The 26,778-nt window shown below is 47.9% G+C and overlaps 1 protein-coding gene across 1 annotated transcript in view; it reads right to left on the minus strand.

Annotated features, from left to right (window-relative positions):
• SH2D4B (SH2 domain containing 4B) overlaps positions 1-26,778 on the minus strand; it is a 75,790-nt gene that overhangs the window by 12,774 nt on the left and 36,238 nt on the right. Inside the window, exons 5-6 of the mRNA XM_052641015.1 lie at positions 11,201-11,417; positions 7,508-7,632 (exon numbers count right to left, since the gene is read on the minus strand). Of these exons, the coding sequence (XP_052496975.1) occupies positions 7,508-7,632; positions 11,201-11,417 (342 nt within the window). The remainder of the gene's footprint in view (positions 1-7,507; positions 7,633-11,200; positions 11,418-26,778) is intronic.

The following is a 26,778-nucleotide window of genomic DNA, read 5'->3' on the forward strand; positions in this document are numbered from 1 at the left end:
AATACTGGATGTTTGATATTTACCAGACACAAAGCACAAGAGAAATTTTCACTAAATTACTAGTTAAAACATAAAAGCCGATGTGATCCCACACATGGGGCAAACCAACCAAACCCCATGAATACAGACCAGTGTACACCCGAGGAATGGTACCAGATCAGGCAATACCTGATGCCAGGGATGCCACCAATCCAAGTGGTACCTCTGAGCTCCTCCAGATAGACAGGGCCCCAAGCAGGGGACAGGACTTGGAAGCAGATCAGGGACCCAGATCTTGGCCTCTCTCATACCCTCAGTTGCACATCCTCATGCAACGTCTAGACAACATGCATGGCAGTCCTGCCCCTGTCCATCTCCCCACAAGTGCAGAGAAGACTCTGACACTCAGATGCCCTTTGAAGAGAAGCAGGGAATGGGGTGAGACAACTGCAATCCCAAAGCCTATTCTCCCCAAAAGGACCAAGTTAACTAAAGATGACCACATTGAAAAGAATGACACTAAACAGAATGGATGAGAGTTTATTTTTTCCCTACTACCCAGAGGGGTGAAAGGGGTTGGTGATAACTTCATGAGATCAGAGAAATTATAGAAAAGTACACTGCATTTTCACTGTACATTTAAATAAGCTTGAAATGTGGCTGTACAAATGTTGGTAGCACTGTGAGCTCTGCATGGGGGGCAGACAGTCTATTCGTGATGAACTGCAAGCCACGCTAGCCACATTGATCGCCTGCAGGAAGTGTTTCTAGGAGGCCGCAACCTAGAGCAGGCGACACCTATCTGCCTTGTGCACTCCTGTGGGCTGATGAGGAGTGTGACCTCAATACGTAAAAGCATCCTCTCTATTTTAAATGAAAGCTGTAGGCAAATGGGGCTTCCCTGATGGCTCAGCAGTAAAGAATTTGTCTGCCAATGCAGGAGACACAGGAGGCTTGGGTTTGATCCCTGGGTTGGGATCAAACCTTCTCCCCTGGAGAAGGGAATGGCAACCCATTCCAGTATACTTGCCTGGAGAATCCCATGGACAGAGGAGCCTGGCGGGCTATGGGCCATAGGGTCGCAAAGCTTCAGAGCAACTGAGCATGTACACACACAGGCAAATGGCTCTGACATGTGACTCTATAAAGAACTTTGTTACTAAACAAGGTAATTTGAGTATGACAGACTTTTAATACTTAAGCGTAAGTATTATAAAAGTCATTTCCAGGAAGCTTCTCAATACTGTAGCAACCAAACTTCATTCTCTAGCAAATGTCAAAGCCACCACATTTGTTTCTAGATAAGCAGAGAAAGAAGAGCTCATGGTGGGAAGGTAAGGGAGAAAAGTCATGTGATTTGACCTAATCCCCATCAGCCTGGACAAGCCATGCCTTCACTGTCCTGACTGAAGGGCCATCTGGCCATCTCAGCTGTAGGTGTGCTCAGGGCTCCTGGACGTAGTTTATTTCATCTCAGGACAACTAGCTGCTAAAAAATATGGTCAAACTAAATCAAAGTTAGCACCCTGTGATTTTCATAAGTGTTCCATTTCTTGAGGCCCCTGACCTAGAAGACATTAGTGATTGGAAGACAGCAGCTATGCCTCACATCCCAAGGCTTCCATCTCATGCCTGTCATCATAAAAATGTGAGGCCATGAAAAGGTTCTGGCATGAGCTGGAGCCCTTCATCCCAGGGATGGGACAAGCTTGGGACTGGGCATCCATGGGAAACTAGACTGCAGGTCCTGGAGCACAGAAAACCTAAAGGCAGTTTCCTGGGTCTAACCGATGATAGAAACTTCCCAGTGTCAGCAAATTAGGAAGAATCTCTTGCAACCACCAGAAATATGATGAGACCATCAGAAGTATATTAAATCAATAACAACAGAAATCACAGTATATTGTTACTCTGTGCTTTTATTTAATCCCAATAGAAAATAAAAAATCAGTTCTATCAAATCCAAGCCATCTAGATCCTCCAACATCTGTCCCTTTCCACACACTTTAGTTACCCACACCTGTGCATCTCAGCGAAACATCGAAAATGAAAAAGTGTTAGGTAGACAAGACACAAAGGGCCTGAAATCAGAAACATGGAACTAGGGGAAAAGAAAGAGTTAAAATCTTGAGAACACCATTACAATCGAGGCTTTTCTAAAGCAAAAAATAATTCCACTCTTCTTTGTGACCTTTTTTTGAGACCCTATAGCCAGTGCACAATTTAAAAAAAAAGAAAAGAAGGAAGAAGGTTCCTTTATTTCTTAGTTGGAACAGCTTAAGCAAGAACTTATGAAGAAAGTAGGTCAACCGACCTACTTTTTTTCTTCTTTAGAAATGTTTGCATTTAGGATAAGAGTTGGTGGAAATTTTCCATTCCAAATTCTGCTCCGGAGAGGAAAATCAGCCATCTGACTTGACATGATAGATGGTAACATGCTAACTATCGCTTCCAAATGACCCATGTGTTATCCCTCACAGCTTTTTAAAAAAAATTTCAAGATGGGTGTCATATTCATAATGAAAGAAAATTCAGACTTGTACTTTTTTGTGGGGAAGGCTAAATACATACCACCTTCCTTTTGTGAAGAGTTGTTTGATGTCATCTTTTTCTTTACTTCCAAGTGACAGGAGTGGTGTACCCTAAGGGTATGAGGCCACCATTCACATGCTTCAAATCCTGATATGCATCTCCAAAGGCTACCGTGTTTATTTACTCCATATAACAAGTAGAAGCATTTACTGCAAGTTCTAAACACTTTATAAATATGACACACTTAATCTTCATAACACCACCGTTACTTTCACGACCGCTGTTTTCTTCAGCTAGTTCTTGCTTCGCATGGATTTGGTGCTCAGGTCTCACTACCCGCCCCACCCTCCCGATTCTGGCTGCCACCTCTCAACAGGTTCCAAAGTCTCACCATAGTTTCCTATCTTTCTATTGTTCTTGGGAGCTGAGGACAAAAGCCTCAGCTGGCTCACTCTCTCCTTCTCAGCCCCAGACACTCTAGCTTCCGAGACTGATCCCAAAGACTGTACAAGGCATTCTCTGATTTCCCATCAAGCAAGGTTAGGAACTAGAGGCAGCTCTGCTCTGGAAAGTCCAAGGAATGAGAAGGGGTGAGATTTAAAATAAAGAACTCAAGGGGGCTTCCCTGGTGGTCCAGTGGTTAAGAATCTGCCTTCTAATGCAGAGGACGCAGGTTCAATCCCTGGTCGGGGAACTATTAATAAGATCCCACCTTCCTCGGAGCAAATAACCCCAAATGCCTCAACGAAGACCCAGTGTAGCCAAAAACTAAATAAAATAAAAGGACTCGAGCTATGCATGAAAGAAGTTCACAGTAAAGGGATTGTGAATCCAGAGGAGGCACTTTTTTGCCCCAGTCTCCCTCCCTGGCCAGCTGTATATTCAAGGAGCCACCAGGATGGAGGAACAGACACTGGGAGCCAGAGCCGACCCCAGCTCCCATATTAACTACTGGGTAAATAAGGGTGATTTCTCAAGCTTTTCTGCACATCAGTGATGCTATCTGTAGAGGGCTAACCATGCCTAACTCAAGAAGTTGAGAGTCCCTCTGAGACAGTGCACATCCAACCACTCTGCACATCTACACAGCCAGGAAGACACACAAGACCTCAGGGCAGCAGCCTGCCAGGAGGATCACCAATGGGTAGTACTGATCAGCCAGCCAAGCTCTTTCTGTTCCGTGCGGCTCGGAGAGGATGTGACCTCCCAGCGCATGCAGTTGGGGGAGTCCACGTTGCCTCTCACCTTCTGCCTCCACGGGCACAATCCTTCCCACCTCCTTGGGGGGCTGCCTTTCTGCAGGACAGCCTGGTGTGTCTGCTCCCCCACCTCCCACAGGACTCCTGGAAGGGCCATGCAGGAGGGGGTGTCCACTGCCTGAGCCTCAGTTCCTGGACTGAAGACAGACCGATAATAGAGACACAAATAAGAATAAAGGCGCCCAACAGTCATTTTTAGGAAGAAAACATCCTCACTCCTTAGCCCACAGACTCCCACCCAGGTGCCCGCTCTGTGGCTAACCCCACACCCTGGCCAACCTTTCCCATGCTCCCAACAACCTGAGAAAACTTTGGAAGCTTGAGCGGCGAGTAAGACTGGTGGTCCTGGGGCAGTGCCAGCAGAATCACAGTGCATACCAGGCGCTGAGAACAGGCATTCTTAAAGGCCCTCTGGTCACCCATCTCCAGAGTCCACTAGCCGCCCCTCTGCCCAACAGTAGCTGCAACCATCTTTCTTCTATTGAAGTGAAATGTGTCTCTTTAGAACTCCCAGCCCTGAATCCGCTCAACGATCTCCCTTTTTCCAGATGGGACTCTGGAGATTGAGGACTGGTGGCTTTGTTCCCCTGCCACACACACATTTGCAAGACAAACATTCCCCCCGCCCCCAACAAATAATTACTAAAAATGACTGCTATACTTCTATGTCCTTTCCCTGCTTCAAACACAATCAGATGTTCTGTGGTTAAGGATAAACTGGACAAAGAGCCTGAAGGGATGGACCCACCCTAGAACCCTGCAGCTCTGGGACTTTCAACAATCCTCTCCTCCACATGTGTCCTGAAGACACAGCATGGGAAGGTAGGAAGCAGTGCCCATTCTACTTGGGAGCTCTGCTTTGCACAGAAAGCCAACCTCAACTGCTGGGTCCCTACAAGCTGCACCGACTACACGCATGGGGAGTGCCCTGCCCTGGTGATAGTCAGAAAAAGTTAAGAGGCGAACACCCCACCTAAGTGCAGGACAAGCCATCGGGAGGCCCACTCCAGCACCCAAGCCCAAACTCCGCTATTCACTGCACACCGGCAGTCCCTGCCAAGCACTCAGGGCAAGTCTTCTGGAGACAGCCGGTGGGCTGCTGCCAAGACAATAAGCCATGAACCAGGTGTGACTGATTTTCAGAAGTAAAGCTCAGGAGGAGAAATGGGTTCTGACTGAGGCAGTATTTAGGCAGAGGATACTCTTAATAGTTTCAGATACATGTTGAAGTCCAAAAATAGATATTTTTCCCCCAAAGCCAAGCTTACATGCAATAGCTTTTCTCATGAGTATTTTTATATAACCAGAAATCTCTCTTAGAACCCCTGGAACATAACAATGAACACAGGAAAAGGAGGAATGACTTAACATTTTTTCTCTTTTTAACAGAGGAGACTTTTATCAAGAACCCCGTGGTCCCAGTGGGAAGGCACCTCCTCCTCCCCTCCCCCTCTGTGCTCCGAGTCCACTTTCCCAGACTTTCTCTGGAGAGGAGGAGTCTCAGCCTCCAGGAGGCGTCAGCACCCACGCTCATGTGCTCATGGACACTGCACATTTGCTGGCTTGATCTTCATACATATCCCACAGAGTCAATGTTATGGTCACGGATGAGGAATTGAAAGGACACACCCAAGCTCACAGAGCTGCTAGGTTCTAGAGAGGGCCCCAGATCTTCAGACTCCTGGTCCACATTGTTCTTTGAATTACGGTTCAACAACACATCCACATGTGTTTGACAGCAGGGAAGAAAATACAAAGTCACAAGAGTCCTTTTTATACCTGAATTTTGCACCTAAAATTCAGCTAAATTAATGATGACTGCTTACCCCAGGGAAAGAAAAGATTTACATTAGGATTGTGATAGATTGCATTATTGGCTCAAATTCTCCTCCCCTCCCTGTCTTCACACTCTTTGACACATGGCTTTGCAGTTCTTCACGTGAAAGGAGCAGAGTATTTTTCCCACCTTCTCAACTCTGTGACACACTGTGGCCAACGGCATGAGGTGAAAGTGATGGCACGCTGGTGTGGAGGCTGGGCTTCCAAAGCCTGGCATGGTGCCACTTGCTTTCTGGCTCCTGAGAAGAGCGTGCCCAGGCTGGCCTGCCGGTCCCAAGAGCAGCATGAGAGCCACACAGAGCAGAGTCCCCACCGCCCCAGTGATGATGCCCAGCCAAGAGCAGAGCCTCAGCCAACCTGCAGCAGTGACTCCCTAACACTGACTGTGCAGCAGGAGGCTTCCTCTCTAGTACAGATTAGCAAGGGGGAGTCCCACTGAGGATGCTATAGGGAATTGCTACAATGGCAAAGAAGTTGGACCATACCAGGACTTTCAGACTTTGGGATTTTAGGTAGAAGTATCAGTAAAAAGCCTCTGGAGAAGGAAATGGCAACCCACTCCAGTATTCTTGCCTGGAGAATCCCAGGGACAGAGGAGCCTGGCGGGCTACAGTCCGTAGCATCGCAAATAGCAGGACACAACTTAGCTACTAAAAAACAACAACAAATCAAACCAAAATTGTCGAAACCAACACGGGATTCCTCCCTTTTTCTGAGCAAAGGCAATATATAAAAAATAACCATTGCTTACTGTCACCATCAGTTCATAAGAGACAGGACATGTTAACACTGAAACTGAGGAGAGGATATCATCTTTGAATATGACACAGCCCTTTCCAAGCAAAGATAGCTGGCCACCCTCCATATATGAGCCTTTTTCTTTCCTCTTGTCACAGATCAATGAAAACTTTGTCACTAAATAGCTCTGGTCCATGGATTAGCAGCATTACTGCATGCTTTATCACTTGTGTGAATTGCAAGACTTGAATCACATTTCTGTTTGCTCTGTGACAATATAAAAATTACATTTTTTAAACTGGGATAAAAAAGAAAGCTAAAGATAAATTTGAGGACCTCTGCCATGCCTTCTCCACTGGCAGAGCAGCCAATGGCCCTGACAAACACCCTCCTCAACGCTATGAGTCACACGCTATGCAAGCACCTAAGATGCTAGTTTGTGCTTTCATGATTACAATAATGTACGAACAGAAGGAAAGCAGTGGTCCCAATGGAAGCTCTCCCAGGGCTACAGGGACACATAACTGAGACAGAGGTTCCAGGCAGGGAATCCCTGGGACCAGCTCCAGGGACACACAGTGAGGCCACGCATAAACATTGACTGTCTTCTTTCTGAGCCATAAGGAGCCCCTCCACCCTGTTGGGTATATGGAGGCCCAGGAGAAGGAAGGGGGTCACAATGCCCAGAGAGAAATGCCTCTGAGGGACCCTTGACGGCCAAGCAGGTTGCGCAGTGAGGGTGGTGCACAAGAGCCCTGTTCATCCCTTCCCAGCAGAGAGGGCAGTGCTCGCCGGAGCCCTGGGGGCCCCCGGGGCGCCCGCACACAGATGTTAAGCCATGGTCTCTAACGGTCTCTGTGAAGGCCCCTCAGTGTTCCAGCACATGCCATGGGGACATCAAAGCCTGTGCCTCGAGCTCAGCACATTCAGTGAGCACAGAAAGGGCAGACACCAGGCCTCTCTCCACTGCGCTCTCCGCAGGCAACCAGGAACACAGCCTCAGCCCCGGGAGACCGCCAGCCTTTGTGGGGCCAGAGCAGAATCAGCAGAGCCTAACGCCCTCACTCCCCTGATTGCAGCGGCCCTTCAGACTCTGCCCCAACCCCAGAGGGAGGCTCAGATGTGGAAACCTGCCCCAGGGATCTGGAAGGTCAGCCTACCGTGGAACCAGGGGGCGATGGCTTTGGTGTTCCTCTCGAAGCCCGCTCGGCGAGGCAGCTGCTCCTCCTTAAACCAGCGGACTATGACTTCTCTGGAGACAGGGCGCACGGGCCGCTCCCAGGTTCTGCTGAGACAGACACCACGGAGTGTGGGAGAGTCACGAGGGAGGGGCAGGGGGCAGGGCAGGAAGGAGGCGGAGGGGGCCGGGCAGACCACCGCGAACACCCGGTGCCCACACGCACGCTTGAGGAAAGGATTAAATAAATCCAAGTACTTGACGGCTCTCTGCAGATTATAATGTACCAGCTGTTCGTATTTTTCCCCAAAAGAAAACTGTTATCACTTGTTTTGGGGGAAAAAAGCCTACTAGCATAACATCGTAAAGCTACTATACTCCAATAAAAAAAAATTGTTTAAAGGAGGGGGACTTTCCTGGCAGCCCAGTGATTCAGTGGTTAAGACTCCATGCTTCCAATCCAGGAGAGGGGCGGGGTCCCTCAGGTTCAGTCCCTGGTATGGGAACTGGGAATCCACCAGTTGCCTGGTAAGGCCGATATTTCTTTTAATGTAAAAAAAAGAAAAAGAAGTTACACAAGTGCAAGCAGGAAATAGGACAGGAGGGGATGTCTGAGGGGGAGAAACGGTCAGGGCATCAACAGCAGAATCTACGAAGAAGGATCCTAATGTAATACCAGCAAAATCATTACATGTGCGTGTCCTCCACCCTCCCCAAACCCCCACCGAAGAGGATGCTGGTTTTGCCTCGCCCCATCTCCCGCTCATCTCCCCTGCCCCTGCCGTCTAAGGGGACACCTGTCTTGGCCAACTAGCTTTCATGATTTATGACACAGTGTCAGGACAGGGAACAGCCTCAATCTGCTCTGAAAATGGCTGAGCTTCACCTCCAAAAAATAAAACGGGAAAGGACAGAGGAACGAGAGAGGGGCAGGAGCAAGGCACTATGCTGGCTGACTTTTGACCGGCGATCTGGTGAGGGTCTGAAGATCCCTAGAGTGAGATGAACAGGGGCACTACTCCCATGCTTTCTGATATTCTCCCACAAAAGCCCAGATTTTACTTGCTTTTGTGTCTATACTGTGGCTCCTGGATGTACACAGAAATTCTGTTTTCTTGGAGCCATACTAACAGGAAGCCCAGTAAGAGTTGGACAGCATATGCCCCATAACAGCACCACCACTGTCTGTGGAGCGAGATTTGTTCTTGTTTAGTCGCTAAGTCATGCCCAGCTGTTTTGTGACCCCATGAACTGCAGCCTGCCAGGCTGCTCTGTCCATGGGATTTCCCAGGCAAGAATACTGGAATGGGCTGCCATTTCCTTCTCCAGGGGATCTTCCCCACCCAGAGATCAAACTCAAGCCTCCTGCAATGGCAGGGAGATCCTTTACCACTCAACCACCAGGGAAGCACAAAAATTCCATTTTATTAATTTATGGTATGAAAGCAGAGCAGACTTTGGGCCCACCTTAAACAACTGCAACTTTTTCACCTTTCCACCTGAGTGACAGAAACCTGGCAAATTCTCACGGTCATTGCTGTCTGGTCCACCTAATAGCACTGGCATTTAGAATTCACCACCACTGTCATCATCTCTTATACAATAAACATCAGCTGTCCCCTTATGCAGTCATTGCATTTCCTCTGCACCAACAAAAACGGACGACGAGCCCAGGACTTCCTGGCAAACCCCAGAATGAGCTCCTATTTTTTCTGCCCTAAAATGAATCCCTGTACTCACGTGCGGTAGTGAACACTGCAGATTTTTTAAATGATTCCATAAGAAAGACAGGGTTTCCCTGGAGGCTCAGACAGTAAAGAATCCTCCTGCAATGCAGGAGACCTGGGTTCAATCCCTGAGTTGAGAAGATCCCCTAGAGGAGGGCATGGCAACCCACTCCAGTATTCTTGCCTGGAGAATCCCCATGGACAGAGGAGCCTGGTGGGCTACAGTCCATGGGGTCAGAAAGAGTCAGACACGACTGAGCAACTAACACACAAGAAAGACAGGGGGTGAGGTTCCATTGAACGGCTCAGAGGCATGATCAGTGGGGCTGTTCTCCAAATCCCTTCCTCCCCACAGCCACCTCCACAGGCAGAGCGCCTCTAACCAGCTGTGCCGCCCTGTATCCACCCTTCAGCATTTTCCTCTTCTCAGGAACCTGAGTCCCTTTCTCTTTATGAAACAACCGTCCTGCCCCCAGCCTCTTCCTTCACACTTGCATTCCGCAGTAAATAATTATGCTTGGGGAGAAAAAATCCTCTGGTTTCTAGGACTCATTATCCTCAGAAGGCAAGAGGAGGTTATACATGACAGCAAGGAAAATTCATTCACTCTTGTCCCTCTGTTTCCAAGTAGAGAATCTGATTCCCCAGAATGTAAATGCGAGGGGGAGATGCTCCAGGAGGCCACCTGGCCAGAAGCCTTGCTCCTGCCCCTGCAGCTCTCTCCCATCAACCCTGTGTCTGCCCCCAGTACAGCCAGGCAAGCATGTGCTGGCACCACAGTGCTGAGGGCAGTGAGGCCACAGGGACCTGTGCCATAGGGCAGCCACAGGAAAAAGGCTGATGCACGGCTTCTGGTGCCTGGGTCTGCCATTCCATCCGCCTGGTCCCTGGTTCCCCCACCCCACGCAAGGGGGCTCCCTGTGGCTGTCACTTCTTCCCTACTGACAGCTACACCCAGACAGCCTGGAGCCAGACTGCAACAATCCATGCAGCTCTATCCTCTGGGCCTGAAGGACAAATTATTTGTCTCCTTAAAAAAAAAAAAAAGCACAAGAGGAAGAAGATTTCTAACTATGTCTCTAAATCCAGTAAACATAAAAGAAACTCTGATCTCATAAAAATCAAGAATTCCTGCACGACAGGAAACGTTATCGTAAAAGGTCAAAAGACAAATGACAGGTTGGGGGGGGAAATGTTTTATCACAAAGAAGAGAATCTTTTCCCCTATATTTTAGGAGTTCCTAAAAATAGATCAGCCCTGAATATTCATTGGAAGGGCTGTTACTGAGGCTGAAACTCCAATATTTTGGCCACCTGATGTGAGGAGCTGATTCATTGGAAGTGATCCTAATGCTGGGAAAGACAGAAGGCAAAAAAAGAAGGGAATAGCAGACGATGAGATGGTTAGACAGCATCACTGACTCAGTGGACATGAATTTGAGCAAACTCAGGAGATAGTGGAGGACGGAGGAGCCTGGTGTGCCATAGTCCATGGGGCTGCAAAGAGTTGGACACGACTTAGCAACTGAATAACAATAAACAAAAAAATAGATGACAAAAAGACCAATAACACAATGAAGAGGCAGGAAAGGAAGAGACAGGTATGGAAATATCAAAAACCCTTAAACATATACAAAATACTTCACCTCATGAAATGCAGATTTAAACTTTCACTGAGATATTATTTTTCACACACACAAAAAAATCTGACAACATACTGCTGGCAAGGCTAAAGAATGAGAGTGCTCACTGGCACCATCTCTGTGGAGGACAAATTGGCCTTAGCTATCAATACTATACATGCATGTAGCCCTTAATCCAGTGGTCCCACTTTTGGGAATCTCTGTTGTAGATAGTAGTTGCCCGAGTATAAAATTAATGTCTACAAGGTTACTTACTAAGGGCATTGTTGGCAATAACCAAAGGTCTCAAACAACACCACGACCCACCTGCCAGGCACAGCCAGGGGTGAAAGCAGCCCCGGGCCTGGGAGGTGGTGGTAGAGTCTCGCCTCCTGCTCATGGCTCTGGCCGAGCTCTCGGAACCTGGAGCTGAGTCCGGCAACGGTGCCCTTCTGGATGGCACGGAGCGAGTGACGCTGGTACTCATCCCGGGCGCGCTGGGCTCGGCGGCTCCTCTCCTCATCAGCTGCCTTGGATCGACGCACTGGAAAGGAAGCGAGAGCATGTTCACCACTGTACCCACTTCCCAAGCTTTCTTCCTTTTAAAATCAGGTATTTCCAGGGACTTCCCTGGTGGTCCCGTGGTTAAGAATCTGCCTTCCAGTGCGGGGGATGGGAGTCCAATCCCTGGTCAGGGAACTAAGATCCCACCTGCCATGGGGCAACTAAGCCCACACCCCAGCTAGAGAAAAGGCCTGCATGCCACAGTGAAGATTCAGTGGAGCCAAAATTTAAAAAAATAAATCAACAAAAATATAAATAAAATCAGGTGTCTCTGATACCAGAGCCCCTGCTATTTCCTACAAAAAGCCACAAGAGCCCTTAAGATCATCCCTCCTCATGTTACTCATGTGGAAACTGAGTGCCAAAGAAGCTGGGTCAGTGGGCAAGCCTGGCAGGGGCCCATCCTCCCCGCTACCAGAGGAGGAGTCCCGGCTCCGGCTCCCTTTCTCCTTGGTTCCCTGAGGCCTTGAAGCTGGCGGGTGAGTGTGCTGGAGGCAGGGAAGAGGTGCTTCAGTGGCTCTGTAACCACAGAGCTGCCGTGTCTGCCGTGACGCCCCCTCACCAGCATGTCTTTTTGTGTCTCTCGAAGCAGGTTGGACATCTGCAAGTTTCTGCTTCTAAAACTCAAAAGGAAGTCCTGGAGCTGGGAAAGTGCACAGAGCGAGGAAGACCTCTGAAGCATGGTGTCGAATTAAAACCGATTATTTTGTGGTCTGACTGCCTCAAGTCAGGCGCCATCTGCCCCTACAATCCAGGCCTTTTGTAGAGAACTCTTGGAGCTGGCAGTGTCCTCATTGCACAGGTCCAGGGATTGCCTTGTCCCAAGCCTTAAGAAAAATCTTACCCAAAGTCCAAGTCTGACCCAAAGTTCATCCAACACCTGTGGGGCACGCAATTGCAACCTACCGATGCCAGGGACCTGGGTTCTTTCGGCGCTTGCAGGATACAAGGCAAATGGTCCTCATCCTTAAAGAAAGAGCTTCTCCTCTTCAAGCGGTCAAAGTCCATTCTCAAAACACACCATCTCCCAGATCTGAGGAAGGCAGCGGGAAGTCTGTCCCTCAGAAAGTATTTATAGAAGTGGAGGTCACCTAGACTGAGAGTGCCAGGGTGGCGGGAGGGGGATTTTCTTTGGTCTATTCATTGCTGCATTCCAGTGCCTGGCATACATATGCATCCGTCAGCAGGTGATACATATGCTTGAACGGCTGCACCCCATTAAGTATTTAACCCTGCCAGGCTCTGAGCTGAATATAGAGATAGCAAAGACGAGACCGTTCCCTCAGGACACTCAGAGCGTAGCTGGGAGAATAAGACAAATAAATATCTGTAGCATAAGGAGAATAGGAACCCAACAAGTCTTGTCGGAGTTTAGGGGCTATAGCACTCAGGTACTGTGAGGGGGTCAAGAGACTGAGTACCCCACTGGGCCTGGAAAGGTCAACTGGAGCTTTTCCAGGGAAGGAAGAGGGAGGAATCCAGAAGAGGCAGGGGGCAGGGTCGGTGGGGGAGAAAAAAACCTAATTTCAGTTCCTGGTACTAAGAACACCACAATACCTGCCACCACAGTTTCCCAGCGTGTAGTCACGAGACTACAGACAGAACACAGAATCGTCTGCCCCACCAGGAGGGCTTTCTTGGTGGCTTAGTGGTAAAGAATCCACCTGCCAACACAGGAGACCCGGGTTCTATCCTGGGTCGGGAAGATCCCCTGGAGAAGGAAATGGCAACGCACTCCACTATTCTTGTCTGAGAGATCCAGTGGACAGAGGAGCCTGGTGGGCTACAGTCCATAGGTCACAGAAGAGTCAGACATGACTTGGAGATTAAACAACTAAATCTCTTCAGGGGCCAGTGACCTTTGAGAGTTGACAGCCTTTGAGAGACAGCCACAGTCAGTGATAGAGGGATGTCACATGCAAAGTAGGAAGACACGCTTTGGGAACTCAGCTAGGGGAGGGCACAGGCTGTGGGTCACATGGGGACTAAATCCAGCCTCCCAAAGTCCAGCCCTGGTTTTGCCATTGTCTTCCTCAGAAGCCTTAAGTGGCTCCCAGTATTTGCAGGACAAAAGGCAAATCCCTCGGCCCTTAAGAAATATCCCTTCCACCCACTTTCTTTTCCAGCCCAATGGGCCTCTGAGCTTCTCCCCACCCTTTGTTCAAGTGCCACCAAGCTCCCCACCATTTTGCAAACTCCCCTCTGTGCAGCTGTGTCCACCAACTCAAACCAGCTGTGACGCACGTGCAGCCAGATCAGCTCAGAAATGCCAGGCAGCAGTACAGAGGGTACTCAGAGGTGACGACATGGCCAAGGCTGCGAGCAGGAAGCCAGCCCTGCCGCCCAGCCTCGATTATGGAGAGAGACTGATATGGAGTCAGGGTCAGTGGCAGCTCCAGGAGGGCTTCTTGGGTCTTTTTCTCTTCTTGTGTTTCTTTCTTTTTTTTTTTTTTTTTTGACACATAATTGATGTACATAAATAAGCTTAAAGTGTTCTATGTGCTGATGTTGACATACTTAATATATTGCAAAATGATGATCACCCTAGCATTAGCTAACTCATTCATCAGTCACATAGTTACCATTTCTTTTTTGTGGCGAGAACATTTAAGATCTAGTCTCTTGGCAACTTGAGCTTCCCTGGTGGCTCAGATGGTAAGGAACCTGCCTGCAATGTGGGAGACCCGGGTTGGATCCCTGGGTTGGGAAGATCCCCTGGAGAAGGGAATGGCTACCCACTCCAGTATTCTGGCCTGGAGAATTCCATGGACAGAAGAGCCTGGTGAGCTACAGTCCATGGGGTCCCAAAGAGTCAGACATCACCGAGTGACTCACTTTTTCACTTTCATGCTAGGCAACTTAGAAGTATATAACACATTATTGTTGACTACAGTCTCTAAGCTGTGCATTAGATCCCCAGAATTTATTCATCTTCTAATTTCGTACCCTTTGATCAACCTCTAACTCCTCCTCACCCCGCCACCCGTGCCCCCAGGCCCTGGAAACCACCATTTTACTCTTTGTTTCTATGGGTTTGACATTTTTAGATTTCACATATAAGTGAAATTGTGTAGTATTTTCCTTTGTCTTTTGTTCACTTAGCATAATCCCTAAAGGTCCATGTATGTGTGTGTGTGTGTGGGTGTGTGTCTGTGTGTGGGTGTGTGTTGTGTGTGTGTTGTGTGTGGGGGGGGGTGTGTGTGTGTTGTGTATGTGTGTGTTGTGTGTGTTGTGTGTTGTGTGTGTGTTTATGTGTGTGTTGTGTGTGTTGTGTGTGTGTGTGTGTGTGTGTGTGGTCTTCATTCATCCGTTGACATATGCCTTATGTTGTTTCTGTAGCTTGGCCACTGTAAATGTTGCAGTAAACATGAGAGTACAAATATCGCTTCAATAGCCTGATTTTATTTCCTTTCGATATATACCCAGAAGGGAGATTGCTGGGTCATACGGTAGCTTTATTTTTAATTTTTTTGAGGAACCTCCATAGCGTTTGCCATAGTGGCTGCATCGATTTATACTCTCACCAACAGTGCCCAGGATCCCTTTTCTCCAACCTTCATCAACACTCTATGCCAGCTTTCTTTTGAAAATCCCTGAATGCCTCCAGGCCTCAGTGTTTACCTCTGTCAAAGTAAGAATGATGTGAGTGTCCGCCTCATTGAGTTATTATAAAGATTAAATGAAACATATAAAACACTATAAACGATGAAGTGCTTTGGAAAAGCAATGTCTTACTAAATCTGGCCTCTGACCTTGATCTTTTCTTCAAATTTCTCAAAGCCTGATTCTGGAGCCAAGCTGCCTGGGTTCAGATCTCAACTTCATTTACCAGCTGTGTAACAGTGGACAAGTTAGTTAATCACCCTGGGCCTTCATTTTGTCAAAAGTAAAACGGACATAATAATGGTCCCTACCTCATAAAGTTGCCATGAAGTTACTATGAAACTAATATAAATCACTTACAACTTTGCTGGGTACATTTTGAGCACCATGGTGTTAGCTAAAGCTTTTATTTTCATCGGAAGTGAAAAAGGTGAAAGTTCTCCGCGCTCAGTCATGTCTTTGCGACTTTTGCCGTCCCATGGACGGTAGCCTATCCGTCTCCTCGTTCCATGGAATTCTCCAGGCAAGAACACTGGAGTGGGTGGCGTTAGCACTGTCAAGATGCAAACATAAGCAGTTCTCAGTCAGTCCAGGAGGGGGCACCCTTGACGCTCAGTGGCATGGATTCTGGGTCTGTTTACAAGCAGCTTGTGGGACCTTAGTTCTCCAGCCAGGGCAGCGAAAGCACCACGTCCTAACCACTGGACCGCCAGGGAACACCCAGCTTACCCTAAAGTAAGTTTGAAATCATCAAAGGTTGCTTCTGTTCCTTCTCTGAATCTGGGATAAATTCAAAGTGTAATCATGGGAATCTGCCATGGAAACCCTCACCCCAGAACTCAAAGCTTTTTTCTTCTATCCCAGTAAAAACAACCACAAGCACCTTTGGCCTTGAGGCAGCAAGTATCAGACTGTCTTATACTCCAGAGGACCCCACTGCCGAGGTGGGGCCCCAACCAAGTCAACTTCGCTTTCTCCTACGGCCCGAGTTCCAGTCCAGGACGACTTCCCAGGGGCCTGCTCAGTAGGCACGGCAAGGGCCTGCACTGCACGCAGAACAAACGGGGATCAGAGCCATTCCCACTTCTAAGGTTGCTTCCAAGGTCTCCTCTCTCCATCTGGTAAAGGGGAGAATGAACCTCGTCTCTCAGAAATAATGTAAAGACAGCTGAACAACAGGAAAACACTGAAGACCAGAAGAAAAGCTGAATTCATAGACTGAAAAATGGACCAACCACAGAGATACCTCTTCACACCTATCCGTATAGCTATTGTTTTTAAATTAAAAGAAACATGATAACAAGTGCTGGCAACGATATGGAGAAATTGGAACCCTTATGCAATGTTGGTGGGACTGTGAAATGGTGCAGCTGCTGTGGAAAACAGTACAACAATTCCATAAAAAACTAAACGCACAATTACATATGGCCCAGCAATGCCAACTCTAGACATATACCCAAAAGAATTGAAAGCAGGAATTCAAATAAATATTTGTACACCCATGTTCATAACGGCATGATTCACAATAGCCAAAACAGGGAAATAACACAAATGTCCATCAATGGATAAGCAGATAAACAAAACACAGTATATACATAAAAGGAATATTATTCAGTCTTAAAAAGGGAGAAAATTCTGACACAAACTACAACATGATTGAAACTTAAAGATGTTAATGCTAAGTGAATAAGCCAGACACAAAAGGAAAAGTGTTGTATGATTTCACTTATACTCCACGTATTGCACTTAGAGTAGCTAAATTCATAGAGTAGAAAGTGGTAGCCACCAGGGCCTTAGAGGCAGGATGAAATGAGGGGTTATTGTTTCATGGGCCAGAGTTTCAATGTGGGAAGAAAGCAAATTTCTGGAGGTGGGCAGTGGTGATGGTGGCAAAGCACCAAGAGTGTGCTCAGTGTCACTAAACTGTAGACTTACAAGCAGTTAAAATGGTCAATCTGAAGCTGTGTCAGTTCAGTTCAGTCACTCAGTCGTGTCTGACTCTTTGCAACCCCATGGACTTCAGCACGCCAGGCCTCCCTGTCCTTCACCAACTCCCAGAACCTTTTGTCAAACTCACGTCCATCATGTAGGTGATGCCATCCAATCATTTCATCCTCTGCCGTCCCCTTCTTCTCCTGCCTTCAATTTTTCCCAGCACCAGAGTCTTTTCCAGTGAATCGGTTCTTCGCATCAGGTGGCCAAAGTATTGGAGTTTCAGCTTCAGCGTCAGTCCTTCCAATGAATAATCAGGACTGATTTCCTTTAGGACTGACAGGTTGGATCTCCTTGCAGCCCAAGGGACTCTCAAGAGTCTTTTCCAACAGCACAGTTCAAAACCACAATGCCTTTGTTGGGGTTTTTTTACCCTTTTACTGGCCACGCCATGTGGCCTGTAGGATGCAGGATCTCAGTTCCCCATCAGGGGTCAAACCCGTGCCCCCTACATCGGGAGCTCGGAGTCTTACCCACTGGACCACCGGGGAAGGCCCCTACCACAATATAAAATTTAAAAAAAAAAAAGCCATTCTGTAACATTCTGGCGTAGAGAGCACTGGGCTTAGAATGAAGAGGCCAGAGCACAGCAGGTGTTGCCATTAGCTAGAAATGTACCCAGCTGTGTGGGCCCCCAGCCATCCCTTAGTCCTCTCACCTGCAGATCAGGGGGAAAGGCCCCTTCCAGCTTTGCCCTCCTATCACAAGGATGCACCCACACCTGCCCAGCCTGGGGCCACCTCCCAGAACTGAGACACCACTTTCCAGGACTGCCAGCCTGCAACCCTCATGCTCAAAAGGCACCAAGACCCCCAGTCTTAGGAGTCCAGCCTCACTCTTGTTGGACCTGGGAGTTTCAGCTGCCCCAGGCCGGGAGGGAAGCTGAGCATTCTGCTTGGCTCTGCTCCTGACTCTCTGTCTAGTCCATGACAAGTTTTCACCTTCCTAGGTCTTAGTTTTCCCTCCGTGGAAAATAGAGGCCACCCGCTCTTTCAGACCATGTGTGTGTTTACTAATCATTTAGTCGTGTCCGACTCTTTGCAACCCCATGGACCGTAGCCCGCCAGGCTCCACTGTCCATGGGCTTCTCCAGACAGGAATACTGGAGTGGGTTGCAGTGACCTTCTCCAGGGGATCTTCCCAACCCAGGGATCGAACTGCCAGGCTGCTCTGGAATCACGTCCGAACCTCTGCTCAAGACTCCTGCTCAGTTCTCCCACGCTGAAGAGAAATGGCAGGAGCTGAGTTTCCTCTTGGCAGCATATCTGTGAGCAGTTACACAGCTCCAGAAACGTGGCCAGGCTAGTCACTGCAAGAGGCAGGATTTTTAACACTTTAAGTAACACATTCGGGCACAAAAAAACACATTTATTTAGCACATGTGTATAGTGCCTCCCTTGTGCCAGCTCGACGTTGTGCAGGCAGGAGCTGTGCATTGCACAACTGCAGGGGGCACAGTCACCCGTGATCGCCATCAGGATGTACAGATGTTGTGACAGTTTCCTGGTAGATAGCAGTGCAGCAACTTGAAAAGCGGGCACCGTTTCCTAATTTTTCACAAGGTCACCCTATCAGCTGGCAGCCTGGCTGCTGCTGGAAGGGGATGTAAAAACAGCAACGAGCAAGACACAGTCCCCATCCTCGGAGAGTTCACTGCCTTGAAGGGGGAATACAACAGCTAATGGTGCCTGGAGCTGTGCGGTATGGACAGGGTACTGGGGAGCCAGGAAGAGGGGGTACCTTATCCAGGCAGAGAAATCCTCTGGAGGACATCTAAGTTGATGCCCGGTGGACTCAAGGGATTCAAACAGGAGAGGCCAAGGAGGGGCTGTTCTAGCAGAGGGAGCTCAGGGGCAGAGGCCCAGAGGCAAAAGGGAGGTGGAACATTTCTCACAGAATGGCTGGAAGGAAGCCCTTGTGGGGAGGGGGCAAGAGATAAAAATGCAGAAACAGAAAAGGCCATTTAGGAAACCCAAAAACACTGCCTAATCAATTTCAGTACTCTACCTGAAGAGTGATGAAAGCCACCGAAAGGCTTTAAGCAGGAAAGCAGGATGCTGTTGGAACTTTTCAAAGATTGACTTAGCTACATTGTTGGGAATGAACTTGACAGGAACAAGAATGAACGTTTGCAAAACAGAAAGCTAGACAAAGAGAAGTAGGGTCAAAGTTAAGACACGGTCAGGATGAGGAGGAGAAGGGGTGTAAATTCCAAGAATATTGAGGAGGTTGAATCTTTATAACTTGGTAGGTTTGGGGATTAGTAGTGAGCAGAAAAGAGACCAGGATGACAGCCAAGTTTCCACCTTTGACAGCCAGGTGATGAAGCAGGTGGGGAAGAGGAGCATTGGGTTTTGAGCGAGTGGAGGTAGAGGTGCCTATGGGATTCCGGGGGGAAGGTCCAGGGAGCATGAGGTCTTAGAAGATCACCAGTTGCCACTCATCATGAAACCTATTTCTAGAGAACTTAACTACTGTTCTCCCTACTTCTGCCCAGACAGAAAAGACTCAGTGCTGAATAGAATTCAGATGAGCCAGTTAGAGCCTGCAGAAAAACCAAATGCTTCAAAGCATTATCAATTTGTAGTAAGCCCTTGGGTAAATAGCATAATGTCTCTGAAAATTAGTGAATAATCCTATATACAGGAAAAGGCACCAATAAATATTCAGGCTGTGTATGTATGTAGATGTGTTTAAATTCGGCTCCATCTTCTGCTTCAAGGGAAACTTAGGCAACTTGACTTACCTCGTCTCTACTTTATTTCCTCATCTGTAAAATGAGGGCCTCACAGGGTTGCTTTGAGACATCAATGAGAGTGTACATAGATGGGGCTTGGACAGTTCCTGGCACATGGCAAGAGTTCATTAAATACTATTGTGTTTGCTGTGACACAATAATATTGGTGTCACAAATAGGGGGACTGGAATACAACCTTTAGAAAGGGTCCAGTCTCATTAAGGCACAGAGGGGTGGAGGTGGGGAAGTGGTGTAAGATGGGGGGCGCTGCATAGAGTCAGGAGCCCTTGTCAAAAAACGGGGAAATGAAGCTTTGCGAGAAGGGGATGTTTCCTGACCCCAAAGAAAGAGAAACATGTGGTCCAGATGTTGGAGGATATACATTCAGGCCTCTGGTAGCCTGGGAAACAGCCATCACCTGGAGAAGAATGCGTTTGTCACCAAGGCAATGAACCCTGATGAGCCTCAGGGAAATCCAGTGAGGTCCACCCACAGCTAAACAAGACCTCTCTGTCTAGGGCTCTCTCTACCTGGACTCAGAGGCTTCTGAGGTCAGCTGTCAACCATCCTTGTTTGGCTTACAATCCTGATGGCTGCCAACAGTGACCCCGTCTGGCCACCAGGGGCAACATCAGGGGTTCCTTAAGACTAGAGTGCTCCCCAGGGATTTTTGAGCAATCAAGAGGAGAGAGAACCCTAGGCAGGACGTGAATCGGGCATGTGGGGGGCTCAGGCTGGCATTATTCTGAGCTGTAAAACCAAAAATATATGCACCTGGAGTTTGGGGAGCAGTTGCCCAAGGAGCAACTCTACAGTTTCCCATTCCATCAGTGGAGAGAAAAAAATCTTCTGTGTTATTCTTCAGCTGTCCTTCAAACCCCAGATTCTCTGCCCCATCCCATCTCCAGACCATATCCCCTTTCCACAAGCCCCCGAGAGTTCTACCTGGGTCAAGTACACAGCAGTTTAGAATCACGAACTTTCCTTCTCTGGCTGCACCGGAGCTTTGTTGCAGCACATGGCGTTATTGATCTTCATTGTAATATGCAGGATCTTTAGTTGTGGCAATGCAAATTCTAAGCTGCAGCCTGTGGGATCGAGTTCCCTGATCGAACCCGGGCCCCCTGCACTGGAAGCTTAAAGTCTTAGCCATTGAATCACTGGGGAGTCCACTAGAATCACTGTGTTTAAACCCAGACTCCAGAGCACATGCCCTTCTATGAGGGAAGAGAACAGAACCAAGACAACTGGACTCAGTAAACTTGAGAACACATTTTCTCAGTCAGCTCTGACCACAAACCCACAAAGGTTGACACGAGGATGTAGATTGTGGGTTCGGGGCCACAACTGGGATCATTAAAGCTCAAAGAGGAAGGGGAGGGGTTAACTGTAACACTGTCCCAATTTTTACAAGCGATACCATTGGCCAAGTCAGACTGGCTCATCTCAAAATCTCTGGGCGACTAGATGTTACCTAACTCACAGTGCTACAAATTCCTGCTGAGAAATTATTAAGCGAATTTCTGCCTGATATATTCAGAGCTTCTTAGAAGTCAGAGCCTGCTCTGCTGTTTGAACTGAATAACTAACTCTGTATTCAAGTGATACTAAAGGGAACAATTCCCTCTTTTTTTCCTAACTTGGAGAATTTAATTTAGGTGTTTTATCAAAAACTGCTGCTCCCAGTAGATTAATGGCCCACTATAGCTTTCATATTAAGTTAATTGAGTGCAGAATGGCTTTGCTGGATTTGAATGACAGCTTCAGCGTTAAGCTCATCATTCTTTAAGAAAGCATAAAATGAGGGAACCGAAATCATGGGCCTGAATTATCACATCTTTTCTCTGTTTAGGGGAGGTTTTTCCATTTTCTGGTGCCACACAGGCCATCAATTAGCAAACAGACAGCACTTGCACCAAATGATTTCCATCCTCTATCCCCAGCTAAACACTAGCCCAGCCCGTAACTTTCCATCTCAGGGTGTAGGTACAAAAAAAAGGAACGGCCCGTGAGTGACAGCCCTTCACAGCTTAGAGAGCACCGGGGTTCCTCTCTCTCATTTCACCCTCCCAACAAGCCTCAACTCTCCAGGAACACCCTCCCTTTTACAAATGAAGAGACTGAGCACAGGGCAGAATGAGAACTTGCTTGACATCATGCACTAGGAAGCAGGAGAGCTAGGACAGGGCTCCCAGCCCGGAGCTCCTTCCCTGGAACACAGCGGGCTCATGTGACTTCACTCTGTGATCGTTCACTTCTTTTTTCACTATAAACTTTTGTCCTGCCTTCTTTTTCCACCTCTCTCTCCATCCATTCCAAATTTATATGAACAAATTCTTCTTCGGTCTTGCCTAAGGCTTTACCTTTTTAGCCTTATTTCCATCATGACCCAACATGAAGCCCAGGCTGCAGCCATGTCAAAACATGTGCTGGCCTCTCTGGTGGTCCAGTGGTTAAGAGTCCATCTGCCAATGCAGGAGACACAGGTTTGATCTCTGGTCCGGGAGGATTCCACGGGCCACAGAGTAACCAAGCCCAGGCGCCAGTTACCCAGCCTTCACTCTAGATCCCGCAAGCCACAGCTACTGAGCCCGTGGGCTGCAGCTGTTGAAGCCCGTGTGTCCAGAGCCCGTGCTCCACAAGAAAAGCCATCGCAGGAAGCCTGAGCACCACAACTTAGAGCAGGCCCCTCTCGCCACAACTGGAGGAAGCCCACGCGCAGCCACGAGGCCCAGCGCAGCCATAAATGAGTTTTTCCAAACCACGTGCCGTGTTCCACGCACACAAGGCCCTCGCTTTTGCTCAGTGCTGTTCCCTCTTTCTGACTCAACTTTCCCAAACCAAATGCCGTTTCCTCCACGGGGCCTTTCCAAATGTTCAAATATTTCGTAGCAAAATATTACAGGATTCTTGTGCACTTATGTGTCTCAAGGATAGTGGCTTGTAACTCTCTCTGCTTATACTGTCTCTGTCTGGCTTTGGGATGAGGATGATGCTGGCCCCTTAAAATGAGTTTGGAAGTATTCCCTCCTCTTCAATGTTTCGGAATATTTTGAGAAGGATTTGTGTTAATTCTTTTTTAGATGTTCAGGAGAATCCATCAGTGAAGCCATCGAGTCCTGGACTCTCCTATGTTGGCAGATTTTTTTTATTACTGATTCAACATTCTTATTAGTAATTGGTCTCTTCAGATTTTCTATTTCTTCATGATTTCGTCTTTGTAGGTTGTACGTCTTTGAAAGTGATTCATTTCTCCTAGGTTATCTCATTTGTTGGACTATAATTGTTCACAGTAGCTTCTTACAATCCTCAGTATTCTCATGGCAAGTGTTAGCTAGATGCAAATCAAAATCACAATGAGATAGCATTTCATTAGGATGGACATTAAGCAAAACACTAAAAACGAGCGCTAACAAGGATGTGAAGACACTGGCGCCCTTACACATTGCTTCTAGAAATGTAGAATGGTATGGTCAGTTTGGGAAACAGTATGGCAGTTTCTCAAAGTGTTAAACGTACAGTTATCATAAGACTCAGAAATTCCACTCCTGGATACATAGCCAAGAGAATTGAAAATACATATTCACAAAAACACAAATGCTCAGAGCAACATTATCTGTAATAGTCAAAAAATAGAAACAACCCAAATGGCCATCAACTGATAAACAGATAAACAAAAGTGTGGTATACACCCACATTAGAATTTTATTGTCATAAAAAAGAATGAATGACTGACTCACACTACAACACGGATGGACCTTGAAGATACACTAAATGAAAGAAGTCAGACACAAAAGACCACGTAAGATATGACTCTATTTATATGAATTGCCCATAACAGGCAAATCCATAGAGACAGACATTAGATTATTTCCATGGGTATAGTGGGAGGGGGTGAGTAACTGCCAGTGGGCAGAGAGTCTCTTTCTCTGGGGATGAAAATGTTCTATAATTGGAGAGTGGTAATGGTGAGACGACTTTGTGAGCATACTAGAAACCACGGAACTGCACGCTTTGAAAGGATGAATTTTATGGGGGTGGTTTAGTCGCTCAGTCGTGTCCGTCTCTTGTGACCCCATGGACTGTAGCCCGCCAGGCTCCTCTGTCCGTGGGATTTTCCAGGCAAGAATACTGGAGTGGATTGCCATTTCCTTCTCCAGGGGATCTTTCCGACCCAGGAACTGAACCCAGGTCTCTTGCATTGCGGCATGTGAATTGTATCTCAATTTTTTTTTAAGTCTGTCTAATGAATGGGGCAGGTGGTTGTGAAATGCTGAGGAACAGAATGCTGGCCAGCAGAAGGCACGCATATCTCTGCTCTCCCTGCTGTGGCCCTCGTCATCTCCAAAGTCAATCATGCCACAGTCTCCTCCTCTCTCTCACCCCCAAAACCAGCCCGAATTATGTCACTGGACTTTAGAAGTTTCCTCTGTCCACTCATACAAGTCATGCCTTTTTATTTCCTGTATGTTTTGAAGTTTTGACATCTGGGACCTTGCTGGTCCTTCAAATACTGCCCCTCCAAGATCTAGCCATTTCCTAAAGCTAGCAAAGGACCCAGATGCAAGTGCACCTTTCAAATGCAAACCAACCAATGCAAAGCCCATAACCCCAACCACCTCGTTTATCTGGTTCTTATACTCCTCAATCTGTCCATCTGCCCTAATCAGCCCAGTGCCAGGTATAGAGAACTAGAGACAGCTCCTATACCCCAGAGCCTGCTGAAATTATTCAAAGTTGGTTTACCCTGTCCTGTCTTACCTTTGAGGCTTCCCAGGTGGCGCTAGTGGTAAAGAACCCTCCTGCCAATGCAGGAGACTTGAGAGTCACCGGTTCAATCCCTGGGTTAGGAAGATCCCCTGGAGAGGACACAGCAACCACGCAAGTATTCTTGCCTGGAGAATCCCATGGACAGAGGAGCCCGATAGGCTGTAGTCCATAGGGTCACAAAGAGTCGAACACGACTGAAGCAACTGAGCTCGCATACACGCATGCCTTACCTTTCCCAGTGACACCATAGTGAAGGCTCATGCCCACTTTTTCTACTTGTTTCCTCTACCTTTTGACTCACCCTGGTGCTTCTTGTGTGGCCCTGCATGGCATGCCATGCTCTCCATTTCTAGGAATCTCTGAGCAAAAACGTCTTGCAGCAGTCATTTCCACATCAGCATGCCTATCCATACCTGGTTAAAGAGAGTCTCAAGTACATATTAAAACACCACCTTCAAGCTTAGTTCCACTTCCTCTTTCCTACCTAACTTCTTACCACACCCGACACTCTCCAAGATTAAGAGCCACCTATGGCACCCCACTCCAGTACTCTCGCCTGGAAAATCCCATGGACTGAGGAGCCTGGTAGGCTGCAGTTCATGGGGTCGCTGAGGGTCGGACATGACTGAGCGACTTCACTTTCACTGTTCACTTTTATGCACTGGAGAAGGAAATGGCAACCCACTCCAGTGTTCTTGCCTTGAGAATCCCAGGGACGGGGGAGCCTGGTGGGCTGCCGTCTACGGGGTCGCACAGAGTCGGACACGACTGAAGTGACTTAGCAGCAGTAGTATACATCTCTAATGGCTCAGACGGTAAAGAACCTGCCTGCAATGCAGGAAACCTTAGCTTGATCCCTGGGTCAGGAAGATCCCCTGGAGAAGGGAATGTCAACCCACTCCAGTATTCTCGCCTGGAGAATTCCATGGATAGAAGAGCCTGTCAGGCTACAGTCCATAAGGTCACAAAGAGTCAGATATGACCAGGTGATTTTCACTTTTTCACATACATCTTTAACTTCCTAAGTACACCACATCCCTTTATCATATTCTGGGCCCTCCATCCTGACCACCTTCTCCAGCCTCTTCGTTTGATATCCCCATGCTCCCAGCAGCCTCACTTTATACCTTCTCATTTGGAATGCCACCAGAATAGCCACCATGTGCTCCAACAGAACGTGTACCTTTTCCCTCAAAGCCCTTAGCCTGTGTGCCTAGCTCCTGCCTGGCCGGCGAGTTCCCCCAAGATACAGACCACGATCCCTCATCTCTGGATCTCCAGGGCTTAGCACACAGCCAGAAAATTATTGGTAACTCAGTAAATGTGGGGTTTTACTCTTTAGTATAAGAAATCTCCCCAACAGGCAAGTAAGTTCCTTGAGGATGGAGCTCTTACCCTCTGGGTCCTTAGCAGGACCACATACATGGTTGACACAGGTTAAAGGCTTCTGGGCTAAGCAGATGAACTGGAATGATGACTGAGCAAGTAGACAGGTGGGAGGAAAGTGGCTGAGAAAGCAGGCCAGCCTCCCAGTCCCCAATAAGAGAGCTTAGGACCTTCCTGGTGTTCCAGGGGCTAAGACTGTGAGCTCGCAATGCAGGAGGCCTGAGTTAGGGAACTAGATCCCATATGCCTCAACTAAGAGTCTGCATGCTGAAAGGGAGATCCAGCGACCTAATTAATCACTGCAGATGGTGACTGCAGCCATGAAATTAAAAGACGCTTACTCCTTGGAAGGGAAGTTATGACCAACCTAGATAGCATATTCAAAAGCAGAGACGTTACTTTGCCAACAAAAAGTCAAGTCTATGGTTTTTCCAGTGGTCATGTATGGATGTGACAGTTAGACTATAAAGAAAGCTGAGCACCAAAGAATTGATGCTTTTGAACTGTGGTGTTGGAGAAGACTCGACTCTTGAGAGTCCCTTGGACTGCAAGGAGATCCAACCAGTCCATCCTAAAGGAGATCAGTCCTGAGTGTTCACTGCAAGGACTGATGCTGAAGCTGAAACTCCAATACTTTGGCCACCTGATGTGAAGAGCTGACTCATTTAAAAAGACCCTGATGCTGGGAAAGATTGAGGGCAGGAGGAGAAGGGGACGACAGAGGATGAGATGGTTGGATGGCATCACCGACTCAATGGACATGCGTTTGGGTGAACTCCGGGAGTTGGTGATGGACAGGGAGGCCAGGCGTGCTGCAGTCCATGGGGTCGCAGAGTCGGACCTGACTGAGCGA

The sequence above is a fragment of the Budorcas taxicolor genome, chromosome 5, assembly GCF_023091745.1.
Source record: "Budorcas taxicolor isolate Tak-1 chromosome 5, Takin1.1, whole genome shotgun sequence".
Classification (NCBI taxonomy): domain Eukaryota; kingdom Metazoa; phylum Chordata; class Mammalia; order Artiodactyla; family Bovidae; genus Budorcas; species Budorcas taxicolor.